The sequence below is a fragment of the Ascidiella aspersa genome, chromosome 3 (assembly GCF_963924565.1).
Source record: "Ascidiella aspersa chromosome 3, kaAscAspe10.2, whole genome shotgun sequence".
NCBI classification, from domain to species: Eukaryota; Metazoa; Chordata; class Ascidiacea; order Phlebobranchia; family Ascidiidae; genus Ascidiella; species Ascidiella aspersa.
The window spans coordinates 5,472,183-5,496,873 of record NC_139449.1 but is presented as its reverse complement, the minus strand read 5'-3'; the positions used below and the strand labels follow the sequence as shown (position 1 = coordinate 5,496,873).

The 24,691-nt window shown below is 35.3% G+C and overlaps 2 protein-coding genes across 2 annotated transcripts; one reads left to right on the top strand and one right to left on the bottom strand.

Annotated features, from left to right (window-relative positions):
* Positions 1-861: 861 nt before the first annotated feature.
* Positions 862-11,077, bottom strand: LOC146158197 (uncharacterized). Its single transcript, XM_083383925.1, has 13 exons — positions 10,933-11,077; positions 9,711-9,816; positions 9,144-9,235; positions 8,752-8,834; positions 8,082-8,164; positions 7,379-7,434; positions 4,524-6,509; positions 4,381-4,440; positions 4,240-4,264; positions 3,653-3,723; positions 3,163-3,274; positions 2,588-2,746; positions 862-2,253 (listed from the first exon to the last, which is right to left on the bottom strand). Exons 1-13 carry the CDS (start codon positions 11,022-11,024, stop codon positions 862-864), a joined length of 4,317 nt encoding a protein of 1,438 aa, XP_083240051.1. The 5' UTR covers positions 11,025-11,077.
* Positions 11,078-15,485: 4,408 nt separating this feature from the next.
* On the top strand, positions 15,486-24,048 carry LOC146158196 (high-affinity choline transporter 1-like). Its single transcript, XM_083384328.1, has 9 exons — positions 15,486-15,675; positions 16,801-16,949; positions 17,667-17,787; positions 18,567-18,715; positions 20,463-20,597; positions 21,058-21,211; positions 21,712-21,935; positions 22,386-22,532; positions 22,826-24,048. Exons 1-9 carry the CDS (start codon positions 15,501-15,503, stop codon positions 23,204-23,206), a joined length of 1,635 nt encoding a protein of 544 aa, XP_083240454.1. The 5' UTR covers positions 15,486-15,500; the 3' UTR covers positions 23,207-24,048.
* Positions 24,049-24,691: the final 643 nt, after the last annotated feature.

Sequence of the window (24,691 nt, the reverse complement as noted above, 5' to 3'; positions counted from 1 at the left end):
ATGAAACACAATTATGTTAATTATACCAAAACAAATTTGTTGTTTAAATTAAATAATTCCTAACATTTATTTTACCTTGTTTAATAATCCTTCTACTCCTGGTTCTTTTGCCTTCAGCTAAAATATAAAAGCATATTCAAAAACAATGGTTCATCACCAAATAAAAGAGCGATATTACAGTCTTAGAAAAAAATACTCTCTTTTAATCATCCTTAACCTACAACTTTTTGAAACAAACACTAAAAACTTACAAACTGTTTCTTTGACTTCATCAAGCTTAATCTTCTTAGCAGAAATTTCACTCTTGGTCTCAGCTAAAAGAACATATGTTTTAAAAAATTCAAAGAAAATTAACTATGGTAGTAAGAGCCCTTTGTTACCACAATGTAAAAGTTGTACCATTTTGAATAAAGAATATGTTCAAAGAATAGGCTACCTAAATATTAAAACTACAATGTTTTTTAACCAAGCAATTTTTCTACATTTTGGATCCAACAATTAAATTACATATAAAACATATCAAAAAGGTGTTTTTTTTACCCTGTTCAGATTTGCTAGATGCTTTTGATGAACGGGTTGAGCGAGATTTTCCTTTGGAAGCTGGTTTCTTTAAGGTCGGAGCCTCTGTCTCTGCCTCTACAGCAACCGGTTCGTTTTGAGTAGAAGCTAAAAAATACAGCCGTTTAATATAATTATTTAAAAATTAAAAAGCACAAGCTTAGGTAGTCAGGTTTATGTACTTTAGATTAATAAATATATCGAATTAGATAAAAAATAATAATACTGCACACAATAAACGATTTAGAAAAAAATAATTTAGCATTAAAAAAAAGGTTTACTTGTTATAATATAAATAAGGAATTACTTACGTTCTGATTGAACCACAATGGCACTTTTTCCTCTCTTTCTTTTTCCCCGTACTGGAGCTGGTGTTAATCCTCCAACAACAGTTGGATGAAAGGTGACTTTCCTTTTGTTAGCGCTGGTCACCAACTCCTCAACCTTCTCTTGATGAACTTCTTTCTCAGGCTGGGTTTCGACGACTGGGGCTTCCACTGAAGGGACCTCAGCAGTTGGTGTCACTCCATTTCTCCTGGACTTTCTCACAGCTGGTTCTACCTTATTGGTTTTCTTGGTCATTTTTGCCCTGCGGGTTGTTGCCCTATTTTCTGCAAGACTTTGTATTGCATCGGATTTAACGTCAGCACTTTGTTGCGCAACTTCAATACTCGCCACTACTTCAGAAGTTTCTTCTGTAACTTTATTTGTTGTCTGCTTTCTGTTGGCCTTAATAGATTTCACAGGTGAATCTTTCTTTTCAGGTGATTTCTCCTTTGCTGGACTTCCAACAGTCTTCTCCCCAAACAGCTCATTCAAGCAGAAATCATCCATGACTGGTTGATCTAACTTTGCTCTTTTCTGTCCGTCCTCTTTTTGGTAATAAAGTCTGTTCAAGTTGAAATTTTGTTTGAGGGCTTTGGACTTAGCAGCTCGTGGATTTTGGAACAGCCTCTTTGTGCCAAAATGCTCTTCAACTGGTTCTTCAGGCTTCTTTTCTTTCGGAGTTGTAAGCAATCTTTTGGTGCCAAAATGCTCTTTAACTGGTTCTTCAGGCTTGTTTTCTTTCGGAGTTGTAAGCAGCCTCTTGGTGCCAAAATGAGCGTTGACTGGCTGCTGTGGTCCTACTTTGGGTTTGGGTGTTGTCAGTAGGCGTTTGGTACCAAAATTCTTTTCTACAGGCTTGACAGTTTGCTTCACTTTAGGCGTTTTTAAGAGGCGCTTGGTTCCAAAATGAGATTGGACTGGCTCTTCTTTCTTTTTTAGCTTAGGGGTCTTCAGGAGTCGTTTGGTGCCGAGTTTTTCAGAAACTTCTGTGTTCTTTGTCAGTTTGGCGGATTGGAATAGACGCTTGGTTCCAAAGTGCTCCTTCACAGGGGTATTCTTTGCTCTTCTAGTGTTACGCTGAACTTCTTGAGTGGTTTCTACTACTTGAGGCTCGATGTCCTCAGTGTCGAGATTGTCTGTAGTGATTGATGTAATCTTTTGCTGCATCTTGTTGCCGAACTGTGGAGATGCTCCCAGGTCTACGCTTCGACGACTGGATGACCGGCTTCGCTGACTTGACAGACTGCCAGGTGAAACGTACATCTCTCCAACTGTTTCTGGAGTCTGCAAATCGATGCTGGAGTTTACATCTGGTGTATCGAACATTTCCGGCATCCCGGTAAAGCTCTCATCCATTGGAATGTTTTTCTGAAAATTCAACATAAACAGTAAGCCAAGGCTGGGTGCCATACATATTTATAAAAAAATTGAAATACATTTCAAAACTGTTTAAAAACAATTTATGGGCTTTTAAATACTTTATACCAGGACGTGTTTTGAACATAATATAAAACAAAGTGGTATAAATGTCATTGTATAACAAAGAGTTAAAAAGAATGTTTAAGCACAGCACTTTTGAAACACATTGTTAAGCTGTACATAAAATTATTGAAAGACTTTTAGAAAAACACTGGGTTTTTTAAAAACTTTACAATGCACAAACCAGCAAATCATTTCAAGATTCAATCTTTGTTGTACACACCTGAGATGCAGCCAACTTAATGTTCTTAGGAGTTTTAGTTGACTGGAAGAACTTGCGGGATCTTCCGATGTACATGGTGGCGGGTGAATCTACATGATGGGTGTTGTTCAGTGCACTCAACATCTCTTCTCTAGTGCTCCTTTTCTTGCTTTTGGTTTCCTAACAGAGATAAAAAAAATGTATTACTTGATACCAGGCCTGGATAAAGAATGTGTACTGTAAGTGTTGTAATATAATATAATATATATATTTAATTAAAAATAGGAGTTTGACACAGGGCTTCTTGAACTGTTTTTAGGGATTTTCATTAAGGCTACATAAATTTCATACAGACTATTTTATCAATAATTTAATTGTATCTATTTTTTCGTCTGATAAATATAGCAAAACTTATGCAAAACAAAAGCCCTAAAATAAAAATTACATAAATGTGTGCCAAAGCAGACAGCATGAAAGGTGCGAAAAATGTACTGATACAACATTTATATGAATTATAATGAACATTAATCTACAGTATATTATATATTATTATATCAATAATAATATTTGTAAAAAAATCATTGTCGCTGACATACATTGTTTTTCTTGGCCATATTTGTAGTTTGCTTTACTGCAGCTCCTCTCTTTACAATCTCTGACCAGAGAGGTTTTGCATTCTTAACCCTTCCACTGCTTCGACGGCGGTGCCTTTTAGAACATAAAAAAATGAATTTAGGTAAAAATATATATATTTATAAACATATTTAATAGTGTTTATCTACTTACACAATCACCAGATAATATCATAAACCTAATGAATGTTTGTAGCAGTCTATAACCAACAGCAAAACTTGTTTTTATTTATTTAATTTTTTTATTTAAATATAGGAAACTTAACAAAGAACAAACTTAAACTTATAAAATGAAGAATATTGCATATGTTTTATAATAAACAAAGTTTCGTTGGTATCATAATTTGTAAACTGACTACAAACTGGTGATGATAAAAGCACCGTGCCAAATAAAAAATCGCTCTACAAAATCATTCTTCATGACATAGTCAGTAAAAAACATATTCAAACATACAAGCTTGTAGCAGTACGGTGAGTAGTTGGAATCGGTGTGTTATCACTAGACTTTCTTCTCCTTTTTATCATCTGAAAAATTTAACATTTCTATTTAATAAGATTATGGATTTGTTGGCCTACCATTTTTTTTTCATGGCACATTTGACAGTATGTCAGCTACAAACTTGAGATTATCATCAGTATGTAAACATTTCAACTAGAGATAGACCGATATATCGGTTTACCGATAATAATATTTGGCTTCTACCGATATATAGGTATCGGTAAATGTAGGCCGATACTTTTGCCAATATTTTAGCACAAAAATATGATATAAAAATATATTTTTTTCCTGTACAACAAACAACTTTTTATTTAAAAAATTTGGTTTATCATCACGCAAGTTAATATGCAAATAATAGTTTAATAATTAATAAAGGTACATAAACCAAAACATTATTAGGATTTTATTTTCAGTTAATTCAAGTTTCAAACATGTCCTAGGTATATAAAAAAATGGGTATCGGGTATCGGTTGAAAAATTATAAAAAATCCGGCATCGGTCCAAAAAATTAATATCAGTCGATCTCTAATTTGAACACTTACCGGCTTGTTGTCTTCACTTTCAGGCCTGAAATAAAACAAAATTTTTTTTTGTTTCAAGTATTTATTTGAAAGATATAATAATGAAACTACTTAGTATGTTTTAAATGATTTGTTGCATGTATGCATGTACTAAGTATTTACTTTTTAGGCGTAGCAGGCTTCTTAATCTGAGCAACAGGAGATTTGGAACTTTGCTGAGATCTATTGAAAAATATTATTTGTTTAAATCATGTATACACAATTATACATTCATGTACAGGAATAAATACCAAGCTGTTACTTACACTAGTTTTTGATCAACAGTGGCATTGAGCACGTTGTGTAGAAGATTGTGTCCTTTTTTCGCAGCTGCCTTGAAAGGAGTTGGTGTCCTGGTGGTTACATTGACGTTTGATTTTGGAGTTTTTGGGCTTTCCAAGATTGATTCCTCTACAGTTGCCAAGCAACTACGTCGCATTGACTTTCTCCTTAAACTTGCCGGTACATTTGGTTCAACCAAATCAGGGTTGGAAGCAACAGCTCCTTTCTTTACAGGAGTGTTTGGAGGTAGATGCTTGAAAAACTGCTCGGGGCTAAGCTGGGGGCCGAAAGAAACACGGCAAGACCTACGCTTTGGTTTTCTCGGCTCGCTGAAAAGTAGCGGCGATGACTCAAAGGATTCTCGTTTTTTGAACTTGCGCTGTTTGACTGGAGACGAATTATTCTCAACTTCCTCAACCTCGGGCAGTGGATCCCAGACTTTTTTATTGGAGAGCACAGGAGACTCATGCTCATCTGCATCCTCTACCAAGGTAACAGAGCTGCGTTTAAGCTTGTTCAAACTGCGACGAAGAGGTGTGACAACAGGGGTGCGTGGGCTGCCGAAAAGAAGTAGGCTCTTTTTGCGGCTGTATCCTACTGATCCAGATGACCTCCGCCTGGTCTTCTTTTGCTCACTCTCTGATCCTGGAAAATTGTACGGGTCATCCTCAGTAGTTTGCGGTGTTGAGGGACCTACAAGTGAAATGCTGGGGACCTCTTCTGCAGGAGTGGCAAGAGGAGACAATAGAGAACTGCTGGTGTCCTTATCCATAGCTTTGTCTCCTTCTTCCACAGATGCTGATGTATCCAATATATCATCTTCAGCAGCTGATTCCCCTAACAAACTCTTGTTGGTCTTATTTCCAATTTGTGCAGTGTCTGGTGTTTTAAGCACGCTGCTTCTTCTTGATTTAGACACATTCAAGACTTCTTTAACTGGTGTCTCTTGCTGAATAATAGGGGTCATAATATGACTACTTCTTCGGGATTTTGTAGAGGTGACAGAAATGTTTTGATCATCATTCTCATCAAGCATATTAGGTGTTGAAAAGATGGCAGCGGATTTATTGACGCTGCTTCTTCTGGATTTTCTTGAACTGACAGAAATATTGTGATCGCCTTCTTTTCCTGGTGTTCCAATGAAAATTTCATCAATTCTTTTGGGGGTCGAGGCAATGGCAGGGGATTTGACAGCACTGCTTCTTCTGGAGGATTTTGTAGATGCGACAGACACATTATGGTCGTCTTCTATACATTCAGTACTCTCAACGTCACCAATCTTATTTGCAGTTAAAACGGCAGATTTATTTAAGCTACCTCTTCTGGACTTCCTAGACATGATGGAACTGTTGTGAACGTCTTCTTTGCCAGGTGTTACATTTATAGGGTCGTTAACTTTATTTGGTGTTGAGGCATCGATGGGGAACTGAATACCACTACTACTTCTTCTAAATTTTGTAGAGATGATGGAAACATTTTGAACATCTTTTTCTGGCGATTCCTCAATTTGAACAACTCTATTTGACGTTGGGGTAGCAGCTAGTGAATTAACACTGCTGCTGGATTTTATATATTGGACTGGGCAATTTTCATCAGCTTCCTTACAAACAGAACTCTCACTGTCGCCAATCTTCTGTGGTGATTTCTTTGAGCTTAAACATTCTTTTCCAGGTGTTCCATCGATGTTTACAACCTTGTTTGAAGTTGGTGTGTCAACCAAATTTGGGGGAATTGTAGATGAACAGTTGTCTTTTTTCTTTGGTGTTTCTTGCACAAGTATTTCAACATTATTGTGTGTTTTATTGGTGGGTGGGGTTTCAATAATGCTACTACCTTGTGGTTTAGATAAATGCGCTGACATGTTGTCTTCCTCATCTTTCTTTTGTGATTCCAGTAATGCTAAGCTTTCCCTTTTGCTCTTTTTGGCACTAGCACTAACAGATCTTCGTTTTGATGATTTTGGAGTACTTCTGTCAAAATTTATTTTCATTATTGAAGTTAAAGTGTGAATATACATTATAAAACAATAAAGCATTTGTAATTGTTGTTCACTATGATACCCATTAGTTGAATTAGGGTTTTCCAAACACAGGCCCGCAATAAACAAGATGCTATATCAGTGGCCGGCAAACTTTTTTATCGCGGCCCAAAGTAATCTTTTCAGAGCTATTGAAGGCCCACTACGTAAAACCACTACGAAACCGGGGGCAAATTTTGGATACTCGTTGTTAAGGTGTAATATTACACAGCGCCTTGATGCTCAAAACACTGCCGCCATGCCATAATGTGAAACATTCTATGAAACAAAGAATATACGCGCAAAGCGCGGGAAATTTTGCAGTTACATAGTTAAAGTTGCCGAAATAATATAGTTTAACAGGCTCTCAGGAGTAGGACCATATTTGGCACGTCGGCCTAAACCATGCACGCTGAGACAATAAAAAATTCTCAGCCACACAAGCTTTAAAAAGAAAGTGCAATGAATGTACGGCTAACACGCGGCCCACAACTACACTAACACTAATCTATTCAAAAATACCTCGCCACCCACTAAAAATAGCTCTGCGGCCCACAGTTTGCCGACCATTGTGCTATATCATTACTTATTGCTCAGCTGAGCATTGTTTTATTAAGTAATGATAAAGCTTTTCTTTTATCCAACCATTAAGGTTTTACATTGTGTTTCATGATAATCACATAACAGTAACCATGATATAACAATAATCACATAAAAATCAACAATAGTTTTAACAAATCTAAACCAAATTATAAAGTAACCACAGATGCTGGCAATCTTGTATACCCCAAATTTCAACAATACAATGCGGAATTAAGTTACCTTTGAGACTGAATTGCAGAAAGTTTGTTTAAACTGGATTCCAGCTGCACCAAATCCTACAAAACATTATATAAATTTAGATATAGTTTGAAATAAATTTTGAAACCTTAAATTCACCCATTCGATCATTTGTGCTAATATCAATGCTCAATAGTATAGGAAATAGGGGTGTCCAATACTTTATTTTTATTGATTAACAAAATTAAAGGAAAATGTCTGACCATTTAATTTTATTTTAAATGAGGTCATTAATATGGTTTTATACCAAGCTACAGCAAATTTTAAACGGAGATGTGATAAGTTAATTCTTGAAGAGTTTTTGGCGTTCATTCTTATTATTACTGGCACCTCATTTTTTTGCTGAAATAGGCATATCACTTTTGTCGTCAGTACAACAGTGGTACCATCATAGTATAAATGATGTATGAACGCAAACAATTCGCAAATGATTTTCAGATATTATTGAAAATCCCTATTTTAAGAGTTGGCGAAAAAGGCTTATTTTAAAATCAGAAATCAAATGTTTGACAATTTATGTTAGTTAGAATTTGATTATTCTAAATTGCCGGGCACGCATTTTTAAAACTTCAGTGAAATGAACAATAGAATATTTTACAATTATTCTTACACAAACATTACTTCATAAACTTAACGTGGGTTCTGTCTCTTGGCTACCTATTGCAAATGCTAGACATTAACTTACTTTTGGTTTGTCTCTTTTCATGCTTGCCTTCATATCCTTGACCAACATTGAAAATGGGGAATCCACAGGGGGTTGTTGCACAGCTTAACATTAAAACATACTTTTTATTAATTAGCCATCCACACAAGAAAAATCTTGTATTTTCACGATGTGTGATTTCCTGGCACAATACTCTTAATAAAGTATTGATTTTTGAAAAATCATGGCTAAAGTAATTGGGAATAAGGTAGACATATAAATTTTCAACTTAATAACAGACTTAACATGTTGGTCACCACCGCCCCTCAATGTACCTGCTAAGTGAAATTTTTTAAGTATTGAGGATGACCCTTACACTTACAGTGGCGCACATTAAAGCTTGTTTAACTGATTTCCCCATTGTACTTCTTAAATGTTTAATTGTGTTTTCATTTATTTTTGTTTTGCGTCTGACAAATTTTTAACAGTGTATTCGGATAATTCTCATGTCAAGAAATGACTATTAAAAAAGGTATGACCTAGCTTGACATCAGCAGACTCAAAGAAAGTAAAAAAAAATTGGGGCATTTTTGTCACTTTCTTTAAGTCTGCCGACGTCAAGCTAGACTCATGAGCATAAATCTGGGCGCCTATGCACATCGTAAATATTAGAGGTTTTTTGGTGCATGGCTACCACCATAAACTAACAAACCTAAAGGACTTTTACGTTTTAAATCTGCCACAGCTTGATTCTTGGGCTCCATGTCCTTCTCAACTTGATCAGGATATTCAAATCTAATAAAACAATTGAGATACAATTAAAATCCTGGCAGGTGAGGGAAACTTGTGTAAAATATATAATATTTTAAAGCATTTTTTGAATGTGCATGAACAATATTTAAGGAAGACGAAAGTATCTGGTGGAATAAAACATAAGTCCAGTACAATCTACAATGCAAACACAAATCAAGGCAAAGGCAACAACACAGAACCAAATCAAACAATTATTGTATGCTTAACTTTAAAAAAAGTAGTGTATCACATTTTTATGTGTTTCATATGCCCATGTTCACACATTACTTCAAATTAGAATAATTTACTCACCTAAATGCTCTGTCTACAATTGTTAAAACATCTTTGTGCTTGATGACTGTTTCCTCATCCAGCACTTTTCCATTGACTGAAGTAGTATTGGTCTAAAAATGAAACAGTAAGTACCACAGCCAATACAGTTAAACACAACAACAAATTTTAACTGAAGAGCCATAAAAATACATGAATATACTATAATCCTGCCCTGCTAAAGTTGTACGACTAATGATTATGACATTCCTATATTAATCTAACAAGTGGCTTTGGAAAGGTTTTTTTATTTAGTTGATATAATTTTTAACCATGTAAGGCAATTCCAATCAAGCATGCAATGTGGTTCAACCTGATAACATTGGCTATATCAGTGGTTTCGCACTACCTAAGGTATGCAACCACAGTGGTACAAAAACACATTCACGAAGTTGGTCATATTTAAACATGTCTTGTTAAAACATAAAAGATCTTATAATTAAACAAATTTAAGTTTACTGCTGTTATACATGTTTTAAATCGATGTAACATTAACACAGTTAAAAGATACATGACCGTGAAAACAATTTCTTCGAAATATTGTTCTACCTTGCTGAGGTTAGTCACAACAAAGTTTCCATTTTCGTCTATCACAGCTTTGCAATGCTGAGCTGAAACCTGGGCAAGCTGGACTCGCACATCACAATCCATCCCACTAAAGAAACAAAACAATAATAAACATATATTTATTTGTATATATATATATATCCTATCTGGATACGTGGCGAGCAAAGCGAATGCAACATTTTTTTGCAGCATATCCAGAGTTTTGTTAAAGTTAATGGCAAATTTTTATTACATAGGCCTCATCGTTGCGCTAGTACAGAACAACAAAGTTGTTTTAATTTCTCGCTTAGGATTACCGTTTTCTTATCGTATTAAGTGGCCCTATAGCGTGTTTTAAAATTAATGAATTGTTACTTCACACGAAATGGTATGCTATACGGCGTATAAAATTTTAAATTTACGTAAAAAATGGCTACAAAAGACTGATAATAATTTACATCGGCGGGCCGTATTTTGTGAGTTTAGCACGTTGGTTAATATATCTGCAGGTGCGAACGGATATTAGTTTCGCACATTATTGTAGTGAACTGTACTAATGAGACAGCGCATCTTTATAATAGTTTTTCAGAATTGAAATTTACAGATTAATGCGCATGTAACTTTGTCAAATTTCAGGGCGTTTTGACGGCCTGCCAAATATCCAAGGCATCTAAAAACGCTCTGCACACCCACATTCTGCGCCTATGTATGTATATATATATATATATATATATATATATAAATCTAAAGGACATCCTAAAGTTAGGGTTTGACTTAACTATCTTCAGTAAGAAAATTAATGGAAAGTATGATAGTTTGTATAAGACAAAATTACATACACATACATCACTTAATAGTTAAGCACAAAGGGCCACACTAATTAAATTTGTGGCGAACATGTTCAACCAGTCTACAAAGCATTTGCTTTTTAACTGAAAATTAGAGTTAAATAGCTTTGCATCGCGTACAAACACAAAAATACGTTTACCCTCAAATCATCGAATATATTTTTATTTAAGACAAAAAAAACAATAAATATAAATACTTGTTATCTGTAAAATGTGTTTAACTAAGTTTTAATGTTAAGGCAAAGAGAGTAACATAAAAACGAAATATATTACCAATGTCAACATTCAAATAAAATTTCAGCACATTTAAACATATTTTGACAAGGACATTACATGATTTGTATAGTAGATAATGAAGCATAAAAAGAACGACATACCGCCCAAATAAGCAAGTTTCACTTGTGAGTGGAAACTGTGATCCATCCGATCCATTTCGCCGAATAACAATGACTTTTCCATAAACAGGCATTTTCTATCACTCAATGATTCATAAAATACACTACCTGGAAAACTATAGGCTACATAACCTATAGTTGCAAATACAGATTCTATTTATTATTACAATAAAAGTGGGTGCAATTGAAATGAACCAAGCAGTAACAAAATAAATGGTAATTGAAAAAACATTTTCAAAAAAATCGCTTACGTACAATATTACTAAAATTTGCGACGAGCTACTAAAATTGTGTGAATTTAACCAATTTTTCATGGTTGGAAGAATTTTATGGCAATTTTGTCAAATGTAAGTGCAGTTCGACCACACCGAAGAGCGCAAATAAATGCCCAGCACAGCCTTACCTTCAGTTTTAACTGCCATAAAATTTGCGTTTCTTTGCAAACTTCAGTCACAGATTTTATGTGAAAACTTATTAGCAGTGCTTATAGGTTTTTGAAAGAAGTAAATTGATTACATCTGTGAAGGTTTAAGCTGCTTAAACATTTCACGCAAAAAATTAAAAATTTCTATTTTTGATATTAGCCTCGGCTTATAGTCAAGGCATACACCAATTAGTGGTTATAGACTGATTTAAAAAGCTTCATTTAACAGGTAAACAGCCTTTAACTTTAAATGGGCCATCTAAAATTTTTTGCATTTTATAACATCATCAAAACTGAGTCGCATATACTGGATTTGCAAAACATTTTCGCTAAGTGACCTTAATCTAACAGTGCACTTCGAAACAAACAAGAAAGCAATATAAGGATACAACAAATGGAATGACAACCATAGCTGAAAATCTCGTCATATAAACAGTCACTTTATTAGTAAATTCCAGTCAAACTTTTAAAAAAATGCCAACCTGTTGTTGCTGCATAACCTGTATTCCATTCAAGTCTGAGTCTAAATAACGTGGAGAATACTGCAAAACACATTAAAAACATACCGCTTTTTATAATCACCTTAAAATACAGCTTCCAAATAATATCTAAAAAATATAGAAAAAAATCGGTCAAGTGCAACCACAACAAACAGCAACGCTTTTTGAGCTTTTCTCGCAAATAATGGTTTTAAAATCCCGCCAACAAATTATAAAGCTTGTGACGTCACGCTTCTTTTGAATGGTCGTTTAGACTTCACATGATTGGCCTAAATAGTTCTGGGTCGTCATGCATGGATAATTATTTTCGCCTCGTATTTAAAAAATATGACTGGAATTTTAAATCCCAGCCATATTACTAACAAATGAAACAAAAAGAATGAGCTTTGCAAAATGCGTCAAACAGGACATTAACTTTGCGAAAGAGGCAACGTTCTATAAAGTTATATTTCCAGTCATTATATGTACATTGCAGCCTACAGCCTACGTGTTCCGAAAGAGTTTCTTTTTAGAAATGCTTGTTATTTTCGGAATATGGATTATTTACTTTGTTGAATATGATACAGTTACAGTTAGGTCTACTCTTTGTACTCAAGGCATGGTAGATTCTCGTCGTTTAAATATACACATACAATCAAAATATTATAATCTTGATGTAACTATTTTTAGAAAACATGGGCGGACGTAATTTTTTGTTGCTAGAAGTGGGCTATGAAAATTTAGGTGAATTATAACGTGACGTCATGAAACAAGTATCCCCAAATAACTACTTGGTCTTAATAGAAGTTATGCTTAATATGCAACTAAAATTTGGCCTAAAACACCCACGGAGAGGGCACAACGCGTTCGCGCGGAACATATACGTTTATTTGGTTAAATAAAAGTTTGAAAGCAAAACAACCCCGTTTAAAAAATCGACCATGGTGTAAAATAACGATTTGAGCAAACAAATTTTAATGGTCAGCGTGGTGCAACAACACTAAAATATATTGTTACAAAACTATACGTCGAAATTGATTGCGCAAAAAGCGGTCCCGTTTAAACTGATAAACTATCATTTTCGGTCAGGTGTGCTAAACAATAACCATAGCGTTACAGTTACGCGCTTTAATAATGCATTTTTAATATTCCATAAAAACGAGGTAAATCTTGCTCCAAAGTCGAATGAGACTCGCGCAAAGATGGAATCATTTTAGGTTGAAAAAGGCGAATAATATTTTTTGGAGATGCCATATTGCCATGGCTGTGTGGTCTCCTCATCAAACGTTAAAAACGAGTAATAAAACGAAATATACGAACATTTCTCGATAAGAGTCAACTTTAGTTAGGCCTATATGTGCGAACAAGTTCAATCTAGGTTTACTTATTTTATGACCTCAAATTCCGTTAAAATTATCATGCCAAAAATGTAAACTCGATGATTAATTCGCCATTGCTTACCATGGCCCTATAAAGTTGCAGTTAAATGCGTTAACATAATAGCAGACATTTAATGCCAGAAAAATGTTTTAATAGGTTGTTTGCCCTTAGCGGTAAGCATCTGTAGGCATAATGACTCAAGGCCTACCACATTATGTTTATGTTTAAAAGTAGCCTATATATACGTAAAACCTTTATATTATTTGTCAGTGTGTAGTCCCAAACCTAGCAAAAGGCTTCAGTTGAGTCTCGTAACTTAAACTTTATGTCATTTAATCCGAGTCCAGATGAATTGTACGCTACATGATAATTAATCAATGCCCATAGGTATTAGAAATACTATATTTTGCGATAACTGTAGGCTTTTGTCTCAGCCCACCGTTTGTGCGCTTGCAGTCAACTGTGCAAAACAAAAGCATGCAAGCAAAACGACAAGAAACTTTTTCCTTTAGTTAAATGCACTTGCTTCTCCTTGGTGTAGATTTGCTTCTCCTAAGTGCGAAGACGCGGTTTCAAGTCAGTGACATGATTGATTTAGTTAAAAACAAATGTTTGATTGTGTTCAGTAATAGCCTTTTGGTACAAAATTAAAGGTTGCTAATATTGTATTTTTTGCAACAGTAAATATTTGTGAATACAACGTTGTTGATTACCAGAAAAAAATAATAATTTAAATACACTGTATCATAGGTTCTCAAACTGTGTGTTGCGACGTCTCGTTGTGCTGTGTTAAAATGTTTTAATTGCGTTGACAATAATTCCGCATAAAACCTTAACTGCAGTTATAAGATACTTCCAGATATTATAATGCCCTAACGACCAAATAACGTATGCATTTGAACGCAATATTACAAACTGGTGTCAATTGATTATATGATTTAACAATTCCAGATTTTTTGCCCCGCCAGGTTACGAAGAATAGTCTGTTGAGGGGGCTACAACACATCAGTAAGATATTAATTAAATTTATGCAGCCAAAAATCGATATGCATATACTAATGCATGTTGTACGAATCATAATTCTACTAAGTGCAATTTCTGTAAAAATAGAAGACTATTAATGCGAGAGTGTCTTTGATGTATTTAAAGCAGTGGTTCTCAACCTTTTTTTCACTGCGTACCACCTCGAGCTTTTATGATCTTGTTGCGTACCAACAAAATGCCGAAAAACTCAACTTTACTCAAAATGTATATAGGATTATAACAGGGGTGGATTAGCTAATTAGTTAGCTCGGAAATTTCGATGCAAATGCGGCCCACCTCAAAAAAGTTTCTCTTTTTTAACTTGCAAGATACTGGTAGTCAAGTTTTGTGATTCTTTGTTGTTTTGCTACGATGTCATAAAAGAAATATGCATAGATGTTCCGGAAAGATAATAGTTCCTATCGTTAAAGAAACATAAAAAATTTAACTATACAATCATTACGATGAAGGTATAGTTTACAATAAAAAAAATGTTACTTAAAAACATACTGCGTACAGCGTACCACCCAAAATGACTTCGCGTACCACTAGTGCTACGCGTGCAACAGGTTGAGAACCACTGCTTTAAAGCGTCACCCTTTCTTTAAAATTAAACGTTTTGACAATTTAAACTAAATAAAAGCAAAGAAAATTCGGGAGAACTCTATGGGCCTAGTATGTTATTGGCAACGAGGTATTTAAGTCAGTGACAACAGGGTCAATAAGAACTATTACATAATTGCAACTCGTGATTAAATCCAGTGCATTTTGATTGAAAGTTAAACAACCTGCACATCACACTCCTGTGTAATACAAGACTTCACGCCTAAAATATTGTCGGAATTTCGTGCTTTTTTGTTTTTTGATAAGCAGTTAATTTTTTTGCAAATATTTATTTTTTTTAACTCGGTGCGTCGCAATCAATACACTCAATAAACTTTTAAAAGGGCGTCGCAAGAAAAAAAGTTTATGAACAACTGTTTATTTTTTACCCACAACCATAAATGTGCGTTTGTCTAAACTAGTGTTTTTATTCAGCAAGAGATCGTCAGGTTTCCCGCAACAAATATGTTATTCTGACTATTGTTCCATGTAATGCCGGTCAATTCCGATCTTTTTTTGTGTAATGCCGGTCTGTTGGTATAATGTTCCGCAAAATTATTTTAATGCATTGCCGGGGACTTATAATGTTTTACAGAAGTACCAAAATATAATATTTTACAGAAGTACCAAAATATCCTGCCATGACAATAAACATCCCTGGGCTTGTGTCCATTTGCATTTTCTACCTGCTTATTTTGGCTGTTGGCGTTTGGGCGACATGGTACAAGCGAAGTGAAGGCGCTGGGAAGACGATTAACTCGTTTTTGGTGGCAAGCAGAGACATTGGACTTTTTGTGGGAATCTTTAGTATGACAGGTAACTTCTGCTAAATATCATTGAATAGTGGTTCTCAACCTTTAAAAAGTTCGCGTGACAGACCCTGACAACGTTTCAGATCTGTGGTTCTCATCCAGGGGCGTGAGCTCTGCAATATTTAACTTTTGAATGTGAATTTTTTGGTTCCATGTTACGTTTGGCGTTTATTCTGCTTTTAAGCTGTCCTCTGCTCTAAACAAAACTACACATATAGTTAAAGAACTGAATAAATGGCTTTTGATTTTGCGATTCGCGAGCTTTAACTTTATTTTTTACTTTTTACGACCGATTTAGTCAGTCTATGTTTAGGAAGAAAAATGTGTATAATTAATAAATATCTAAATAGTGCACAGGGGTTATGGCACTATATGCCACCCCTAACACAAACTATGTGTGTCTTACCAACTTTCATAATAAAACCGCCAAAAAAAATAATTTCCTTTATACTTTTTTTGGTCCTGTTTTGTTAATATTTTTTTACCAAAAAGTCTCTGTAAATACCATTGCATGTGGTATATTTCTAATAAGATAATAAGAATACACATAACACATATCTACGAAAGTACAGCGGCCTTATTTAAATTTCAGATTTAAACTTATTTTTTATACTGATATATTATATGACAACAAGCTAGCGCAGGGGGACTGAGACTTTTTTTGCGTAAATCTATAATGTTCTTGCAAAGTGAATGTTGTATTGCGTGTCGTCACAGCTTTTCAAACACCAATAACCCAATGTTAAATTGTTGCGCTGCGGGCGACATTTTCTCGGTTTTATGCAGCTTTGGTCAGTCGTGAGTCATTTCTTTATTATCTCCTGCACTTGCTTCTGAGCTTATAATTGTGGGGAAGATCTATTTCAGCTATCTCTTTGTTACTCGTATATATTGGTACATATGCGTTAAAATAGGAGCGGGTTTCGTTTTCATTTTAGCATCAATTAAAAGCATATAGCTCAGCGTTTCCTTCGTGGTCCCTATAAAACCGGCTTCGCGGATCCCAGGTTGAGAATCTCTGCTATAGAATTAGAATATTCAGCCTCTCCAATGATCATTCAAATTTCACACAAGCAGACTGTTTGCTTATTTTAAGAGTAACTCACGTCTTCGCAATCTTTTATTTCAGCAACCTGGGTAGGGGGCGGCTATATCAACGGAACTGCCGAGTATATCTACACCCCGGGTTTTGGGCTTCTGTGGACCCTAGCCCCTTTCTGTTATTCATTGGCACCTTTGTTTGGTGGACTCTTTTTCGCCAAAAAGATGAGAGAACAGGTATTGTTAAATAATAGCCTAGGAAAAATAATTACGTTGCCAGCGTTTTTCCACAGCGTAAAATCGTAAAGTAAAACGATTAATACTAAACCGGAAAGACGTAGGCCTATTTATGCTACACAAGTGGGTTTAGTTATCTTCCCTTTAATCGTTTTTTATTAATGTCTTACGAATAAAGAGAAACATTAACTAACAATGTGGATAACCTGGCTCAGAACTTTTAAAAACGATTTACGATGGACACTTGTTAAGACATATCATGGATTTTATCTAGACAGACAAAGATATAGGCTATGTTAAGTGCGTGTTTAGCGATTGTCAGTAATGCACCCCAAGTTAAGCGTGTTTAAAACTCGACATTTAAAATTCATCTAAATATAAATATTGGATGTTGTTATAGCTTTTCATTTTAAGATCGGTTTCTGAATTTTGTCGACTCAACAATGTTTATTAAAACAAGCTCAAGAATGTGACACTAAAAGTTCAAGTATGTGGCACTATATTATTTTCTAGCACGTCAGCAGCAGCTTTCACCTTGCAACGCTTCACGGGTTTCGAAACATTTCAGCCGATCTTTCGCCCGCTTGAACGGTTGTCACGCACACGAAAGAGCAGAGCAGCTTAAAACGACCTCAAAGTCACTTATTTCGCGCCTTCTTTTGTCGCATTTTTTTTAACTATTTTTTCTCCTAAGTTTAATCCTTCCCATTTTTTTAGAACTACTTGACCATGCTGGATCCGTTTCAACTTAAACTCGGAAAGAGGATGGGCGGATTCTTGTGTCTGCCCGCCTTACTTGGAGAATTGTTTTACGGCGCGGCAATCATGGTCGCCTTAGGTTTGTAAATTGATAAAGCACAATAAAGTTTTTTTTAAAGTTCGGTCGAAATAGATTTCCAAACATTTTTCAGCAGTTGTAAATTACACGACTCACTTAAGTGGAAAATAGTGACAGTTGTAACAGGTCTAGGTGTTACGGCAATTAATTATTGATATTTTCTCCCAAACACCAACACTAAACTCATTATTTGGCAAATTTCGGAAATGCGAAAAAAATAACCCCCTTTGGTTAATAATCAAAAAATGCGTACAATAGTTAGTGCTGATAAGTGAAAAAGTCAAGAAAAATGAAAATAAATGAGAGGTGAGACAAATTTAAACAAAGAAAAACAAAACGATTTTTCGTATTAGGTTTACAACCAATCGCATTTTTTTCCCTTTTTCAAGTTTTTTACTATTTCCTCTCAAATTAGATTAAAACGGGATCCATCCCTGCTCAGCTCCTATTCTCTCTTGTAGAATCACGTCAGCAGTTTTTAAAACATTCGACAGCGTGATGACATTTTTTGGAGGAGTTTAGCAGTCTGATAAAATGTTTGCTAAATGTAGACCACGCAATATTACAATTGTGCAACATTTAAAATAAATCTAACAGCAAATTTGTATAATCAAGGAAGATACAAGGTGATATTTATTGCTTTTTAATGTTTAAGGGTTGCTATTCGTGGTTAACCCGCTTTTAAATGTGGCTCTAGGTATATGCCTGCTGGTTGTCCCTGCCCAATAGGATATTCTTTGGGTTATTTTAGGCAAAAACATTTGAATTTATGTGTACAGGCGGGACCTTAACAGTGATAGCGGGCCTTCGCGAAGACGTGGCGATTATCGTGTCAGTTTGTATCGCTGTTCTCTACACTTTCGTCGGCGGAATGTACTCAGTGGCCTACACCGACGTTGTTCAGCTGATTTGCCTGTTGCTTGGTCTGGTAAGCTTGTTGCCCATAACCGCTGTCTTGTTGAGTACACCCAGAACAAACTTGCTTAAACGTATGGCTAATAAACTATGTTTGGTATCTTGTGTTATCCTATTTCGACATACTTTAGCAAATGCGCCACACTACAAATTCAGCCAGCTGTGCACAGTAATATAATGCACTTTTGTCATTAGAGGGTTCGCAACCGGAATGCTCCCTCTATTGTACCCCGCCTCAAAATAAACACAATAAAAAGATCGACGACAGTAGATCACGGAGTTTTACTAAATGCCTAGCAATCGACATTGAATAAATAACAATTGCGCCAAGACTGTCAAGTTTTTACTCCACTGTTGCATTTCTTATTGTATCAAAGATAAAATAAATTTTGGTTGTGATTTTTTTTTTTATATTTTGCCAGTTTTTGCGTTTATTGTTTAGTAGACTAAAATTAAGCGTATCTTGCCTAAATGTAATCTGGCGTTTGACTCAATATGGCTTTGGATTTGCGTGCAGCCTGGGCAACACAGTCTATAAAGCAGTAACCTTCAATACAGTCCTTTTTAATAAAAAAATATGTTGAAAGCGTCCATGATAAATTAATGCAAGAAACATAATAGTTACACAACTGTCAAGTCGAAAAATAGGCCTAACGCTTGAACGGATTCTTTTAGGGCGATGTTTGCAAAGCTTAATTCCGAAACCGTACGTTCATATGTTGGTACACGCAATTTAGTGAGTATAATATATTTTCAATATTCATTTCATTAGTCAGAAAATTATAAGAAACGCTGATAAAGATAACTATAGCTGTGTAACAAATTTAGTGCTTTTTTTGGAACAAAACCGGAAGTGTAACTAAATGCTTTGGGCAAATGCTCAACTAGCAATCTAGGGTAATGACTTAATTGCAGGGGTATTAAAGTACCAACTAATTTGATTGTACCCCATTGAAATAAGGCGCTGTTAGCATTAAACGCTTTTCGCTAGCGGTTTACTTAAACGTACCATTAAACACATTTCGCAAATATCTCTATACATTATAGACTTGCACGTATTCGCGTTATTACATATTGAATTGATGCTATTGAAGGCAGAGGCGGTAAGGATTTTCATAGAGGTTGAACTTTTAGGAATGACGTCACAAAGTTACATAACGCCGTGACGTCAAAAAACAATTATTCTTAAAAACACCCGTCAAAATAGTTAATTTAACAAAAAAATTATAGCGGCGTCTTTGGGCTGAATAGAATTTTCTTAAAACAGACAAAACGCAGTAAAAGTAAAAGTAGATAGAAGTTGGGGGGAAACGCATTTGTTTTTACATTTGCATAGCAAGGGTTGGCAAAAAATACTGTTTGGGTGGGGCCATGGTCTTATCCCTGCACCCACCCATGACCGGAAAAACAAAAAAATTCTTTGTTTCGAATTCAATGAAAAGCCCTTTTTATATAAATAAAATTTGATTTTTTTGTTTAAACAATCTTTAGTGTACGCACAGTTATCCAAGTTAACTTCGCTTGTCGAGGTTATGTACCCAAACTATATTATTTGCCAATAAACTAATATAAAAATATTTACATTTCGCATGCATTGGCCTTAATGCGTTTACTGTTGCGCAGTGAAAATAACTTTCTTCTTGTTTAATTCTTTATTTTATAGAAGTCGGTCAAATCCAATTATCGCATACTATTTCATAAAACATTTATATATTTTATTTTAGAAACGAGCTTTAAACCCAGAAATATTTTATATTTAGGTAATTGCCCTGCCGTTCGCGTTTAGCAATAAAGCTGTGTCAAGCATTACTGAAACAGCTTACGGCAACAGCAGTTGGCTTGGATCATGGGACAGCAACCTCGCAGGAAACTGGATAGACTCGGTTTTTCAACTGGTTCGAGCTTGTCTGGTTAACTGTTGATAGGTTATGTATTGCATTGCTTTATATAATGACATAATGACACATAAGACGAAAACATTTTTTGCAACACCAAACTCATACCAACTAAGTGAGGAATGACATATGATTCAGAGGTTTTTGCTGGCTTTAATCCCTAAATGCAAACAAGTTTCACGTTTTATTTTCTTAAGTTTATACTAGGTTTTTCCCATATTAATCGTTACAAACTAAAGTCGCCGTGTAACATTTTCATTTTTCCTTATGTCCACAGACGTAACTTGTGACGTCATATCTAAAACATTTTTTTTCACGGCCAACCCAAACAAAAACGCTGGATCTGTTCCTCCCTATGTACGAAAATTTCTTTAAATTGGTTTTACTCCTTCCGCAACCCGACAGAATAAGGTGAATTAACTTCAACGATGTTAAACTCCTCGTGCTAATATATATTTAGGTAATCGGCGGCATCCCTTGGCAGGCATACTTCCAACGCGTGCTTTCCGCAAACAGTGCCAACACTGCCCAACTGCTCTCGTTTGGAGCTGCGGCAGGTGCTTTACTTTGTTCCGTGCCGTCCCTTCTCGTTGGAGCCGTTGCAGCATCAACAAGTAAGAGAGCCACAGAATCTTAAACGTCAGTCAAACTGTCCAGCCTAAATACGTCACTATAGGTTACACGTAATATGTTATTATGATTAAAATATAAGGCTAAGATCGACAAACTTTCGTTTGACAGAGTGTCACAGTGCAGAGGGTGACTTTTGATTGTAAAGACGTCAAAAAGACGAAAGCGTAGAACTTACGAAAAACGAAAACAATTTCCATTTTAGTCTGTATGTATATGTTACAACCAAACATGTTTAAGAAAAATGAACCGTGGTTGGGGTTAAATTGCTTAGCGGGCTGGTTACGGTCCATGGGCCGTGTTTTGCCCAGGTCTCTTATAGGCGTTAGTTGTTATGCCTAGCTAATAATTAAAATCAGAAATCCTAGGCTGAGTACACTTTAAAATTGATGTGTGCTTTTTCATCGTCTCAAAGCCACAATTCTCTGTTGCGTTTATGTAAATCGATTTTTCGAGTACCGTTTAAGCTCTGTTTGATTGACAGATTGGACTGCCACGTCATACCACCCGAGCGGTCTTTCTCCAGCTGAAAACAACCAAGCGGCGCTCATTCTTCCGATTGTTCTCCAGCATCTTTGTCCCCCGGCTGTTTCTTTCATCGGCCTCGGCGCTATTTCCGCTGCAGTGATGTCATCAGCCGATTCTGTGCTGCTTTCCAATTCCAGTTTGTTCACTTGGAACGTTTACAAAAAAGTTTTTAGACCAAGGGTGAGAATTATCAATTGAACACACTAAGTTTTCCGGGTGTCATGGCAAACTAAATCGTCATAATGCCGTATCACTTAAAATATAACTTAAAACTATGACCCTCAACTTAATTTGAATGAATGGTAGTCACGGGAATTCGTAAAACGGCCTGGTCATTCTAACCAAACCCCTTGTGATACAGAAGAAATAATTCACTTGTTAAATAGCAATAAACAAAAAACTTGAAACGACCTAAAAAATCAGACAGGGTTTTCGAATAATATTACGAATGCTTTGGTTTACGTTAGATTTCCATGTTTGAAATCATTTTAAATTTGAATATTAAGGGTTGGTATTTAGCGTGCTTTTGTTAATAACTTACTCATCACCATCACCACTAAATCACCATCACCACTATGGATTAATATATTTGCAGAATAAATAGATTTTTGGATTCTTAACTATTTTTAGGCATCAGAGAGAGAGCTTATGTGGGTAATGCGTGTTTCGGTCTTGGTGGTTGCCGCTTTGGTCTGCGTACTTGCCATAGTCGTCCAGTCGGTCTACGCTCTATTCTACCTTTGCACGGATCTTGTTTTTGTTCTGCTCTTTCCCCAGGTTGGTTGGTTGGTTGGTTGGTTTAACTGGAAGACGCATATGTTTATATGTATAGTTGATTTAAACAGCGCATTTTTGTAACTATATATTAATCTGCGTGATATTGGAAGTTATAGACATTTCGTTTTGACATCTCTCGAAATAAAATGAATTCCAATTGTAAATAAATGTGCAAGAAGGCAACAAAAAAACGAACTTCAGGATTTTACCCAGATTTTTGTTTTAAAGAATTGTGTATTATTTTTTTATATGACGAAGATGTCCACAGCAATAATTCTAACGCAATTTTTCAGTTGCTTTGTGTCTTCTACTTTGATCCGAACACTTACGGATCGTCGACTGGATTCGTTTTGGGGCTCATCTTGCGGATCGGCGGAGGCGAGCCCTTCATCGGACTCAAGCCCTTTATCCCGTATCCAGGTAACACTGACACCACCGCCAACTTCCCTCATAAGACCTTCTCAATGATAATCTCGCTCCTGACCATACTCGTGGTGTCCTACTTCGCTAAGTGCCTATTTGCCAGGGGATACCTGTCGGATAGATTCGACTTCTTTAAATGCAACCTGGCTTATGGAGGACGCTCAATAGAGAATGTAGAGAATGATCAATTTCCTAAAAAAGAGGAAGAAGGAGCAGAGAATTATGGCTTTGAGACGAGTTCGAAAATGTAAAGGCATACTTCAATTTTAAAGTGCACTCAGCTTAAGTTTTCAGAATGCATTTCGAGCTATGCTACTTAAAAGTATAGACATCTCTGTTATTCTTACTAATTGGTTTGTGGTTATTTTAATTTTGTTTTATGCCTCTAGACGTTTGACAAACTATTTCTCGTACGAAATCTACTTAAGTTTGGAAATTCCCAGAATGTATTTTTTTAACAAGCTTTGATGCGTATTACTTATTTTTTAAATGTAACAACACTATAACCAACTATACTATAACCCATTAAAACTGTGTTACTGTAGTGTTTGCCAATTCGACATATAAATCTCACATTTCATCAATTTGTGAACCATTATTATAATTGCTACGGTAGATTTTAAAGGTATCTGTCATAATTCTCTAACTTATCACGAATACGCCCATACGCAAAATGTCTATTTAAATATTGTTGATTTAATTCAATTAATATTGGCTTACCTAAGACTGCGTAAATATGAACAACACGTTAAAAGGATAACATGGGTTCATGGATTAATTAGTTTTGTAAATGCTATAGCTACGGAGTTTAGTTGCATATGGGGATATAAATAAAATATTTAAGACCAAAGCTTTGATGGTGTGCAATCTGAACACCAAAACAAGTTTATGTGAAACAAAATAGGGAAAAACAAGTTTATGTAAAAAACAAGTTTATGTAAAACAAAAAATAAGTCATCTCGTTGTTCGTTAATCTGTTATGGCGGAACAACTTTTTGCAACGTGAATTCTTTTACATTATACGACTTACGCAAAAGTGTTTTTCTAAAAAGGTATTTTTTTCATTGTCGTATATCAGTGCTCCGCAACAATTAGTCCAGTCACTTGCTTGCTGTGAATAAACAAGTTCAAAATTCACGATAGCGACACACGATCAAAGGATATTGAAGGCTTGAAATGTCATTCAGTAAATAAACAAGAAAAAGTGTAATAAATAACCAAAATCTTAATAATCAAGTTTTGTTAACGAGGTGTTTAAGAAGTGTATCGTTTATTATTTAGACGCCGTTTGTCATACTATTCCTATGCAGCCGTGGTTCTCAAACTTTTTTAGGCTGCGGTGCACTAAACAAATAAATGAAAACAAATTTGCGGCTTACTTTTTACAAATTTATAAATTTGAAACCTACAATCACCCTAAATATACACGGTTTATGGCCTAAGATAATATTAGCTGTTATTTTAGGGATAATAGTGTGTTTTCAAGTCTTGCCTGTTGCGTGCCTATATTGCTTATACAAACAAAGCGTTCTTTAATTACTAGAATTTCCACAATCTCTCGTGGCTTAAGAATAACCGATATATAGCCATACGCTGGCTTACCAAACAGCTTGTTTAAGCCAGGGGAGTCCAGAATAATATGACTTTTGATAACAATACCAGCTGAAAAATATGACTTTTCTGATAGAACCGGCTGACAAAATTTGAATCCTACCACTGTATACAAGTGTAATTTA

What these genes read in the sequence shown, in the direction of transcription:
- LOC146158197 (XM_083383925.1), bottom strand. Translation starts at nt 11,024, where the DNA reads ATGCCTGTTTATGGAAAAGTCATTGTTATTCGGCGAAATGGATCGGAT. An exon ending in AAGCCTGCTACGCCTAAAAA is followed by an intron (nt 4,265 to 4,380) that starts GTAAATACTTAG and finishes GTTTTATTTCAG; the next exon opens with GCCTGAAAGTGAAGACAACA. An exon ending in AAAGTGAAGACAACAAGCCG is followed by an intron (nt 3,724 to 4,239) that starts GTAAGTGTTCAA and finishes TAAATTTTTCAG; the next exon opens with ATGATAAAAAGGAGAAGAAA.
- LOC146158196 (XM_083384328.1), top strand. Translation starts at nt 15,501, where the DNA reads ATGACAATAAACATCCCTGGGCTTGTGTCCATTTGCATTTTCTACCTG. An exon ending in GGGAATCTTTAGTATGACAG is followed by an intron (nt 15,676 to 16,800) that starts GTAACTTCTGCT and finishes CTTTTATTTCAG; the next exon opens with CAACCTGGGTAGGGGGCGGC. An exon ending in TAGACTCGGTTTTTCAACTG is followed by an intron (nt 20,598 to 21,057) that starts GTTCGAGCTTGT and finishes ATATATATTTAG; the next exon opens with GTAATCGGCGGCATCCCTTG.